Genomic DNA, 1,377 nt, shown 5'->3' on the forward strand with positions numbered 1-1,377 from the left:
AGAATAAGGCTCAGCATATACTAACCCACATTCAGGATGTAATAAGGCTCAGCACACCCCACATTGAGGATACGAGGCTCAGCACATATTAACCCACACTCAAGAATAAGGCTCAGCACACACTAATGCACATTCAGGATGTGAAAAGGCTCAGCGCATAGCACATTCAGGATGTGATAAGGCGTAGCACATAGCACATGCAGGATGTGATAAGGCTCAGCACACATTAACCCACATTCAGAATAAGGCTCAGCACACACTAACATACTCTGAGGACATGACAAGGCTCAGCACACACTAACCCACCCTCAGGACACATTAGTCTCAGCACACAGCCGTTCACCCCCAGGAGATGATAAGGGTTCAGAACATGTGAAATCATCCTCACGATGTGACCAAGCATTTGTTGGGACAGGAGGGCGTGTGTGAAGGGCAGGCTGGGGTTCTCGGGGCTACTGGCTTCTTGGCTGATGGCCTTCTCTTCTCCCCAGAGGCCAGGCCCTGAGCTCTTCGACCCTAGCAGCTGTCCTGGGGAATGGCTGAGTGATCCAGACTGGAGCCTGGAGGGTGTCAGGGGGCCACAGGCTCAGGGCCTGCCGCCCCGCCACACGCGGGCCACCAGCTTTCTGCAGCACGTTGGCGGGCACCACTGAAGGGGACCCCACCCCTACCCATCGCTGAGGCGGCACTGGCTGGGGCGGTATCCTCTCGACCCGAACTGCTCCTCAGAGCCACCCCCAGAACCCATAAATTATTCTTCCAGAAAGATAGTTATCCAGAAATTCCCTATTCCTCTTGCCCACGGCACATGGCTGCACGCACCCCCTGAACACTGGAGGGCCTCGGGGTCAGGCCTGTGGCCCCTCGGCCAGAGGGTCACCCCCTGCGGGCCCCGAGCGGGCCCTCACCCTGCTGCCTCTGCTGTTTGAATAAAGAACTGTTCAGCAGTCCTGCCTCACGCCTGTCCTCAGTGCCCTGGGCCTGGCCTGGCCCTGGCGTGGGGTTCCAGGCAGCTATTCTCAGTGGAACGGAAGGGAAGGGCTGTGCTCAGCCAACACTAACCCATCCTCTAAACTTGCTAAGTGCCTCGCACGTTGCGATTCCACCCTCAGAACATTCTAAGTGTTTTGGCATGTGCTAGTCCAAGCTTGCCTAATGCTAAGGGCTTGTTGTCAGTTAAGCTGCCTTTGCTACATGCTATGAGCTTGGTATGCACTCACTCGTGCTTGGACTTGTATGCTTGGTGCACACGCCAGTGTTCAGCACATGCTAACCCACACATAGGATATGGCTGGGAACCCGCTGAGTGTGCAGCACACGCTAACCCACGCTGGCTACTTGACCAGGGCTCGGTTCATGCCAGGCCACGCGGGTCAC

General features: G+C 56.3%; 1 protein-coding gene across 1 annotated transcript in view; it reads left to right on the top strand.

Moving 5' to 3' along the window:
* Positions 1 to 1,017, top strand: part of HIPK4 (homeodomain interacting protein kinase 4) — a 7,190-nt gene extending 6,173 nt beyond the window's left edge. Inside the window, exon 4 of the mRNA XM_004390857.3 lies at positions 492 to 1,017. Coding sequence (XP_004390914.1) covers positions 492 to 653 — 162 coding nt within the window. The 3' untranslated portion in view covers positions 654 to 1,017. The remainder of the gene's footprint in view (positions 1 to 491) is intronic.
* The last annotated feature ends 360 nt before the right edge of the window (positions 1,018 to 1,377 follow it).

This window comes from Trichechus manatus, unplaced genomic scaffold, assembly GCF_000243295.1.
Source record: "Trichechus manatus latirostris isolate Lorelei unplaced genomic scaffold, TriManLat1.0 scaffold00338, whole genome shotgun sequence".
NCBI classification, from domain to species: domain Eukaryota; kingdom Metazoa; phylum Chordata; class Mammalia; order Sirenia; family Trichechidae; genus Trichechus; species Trichechus manatus.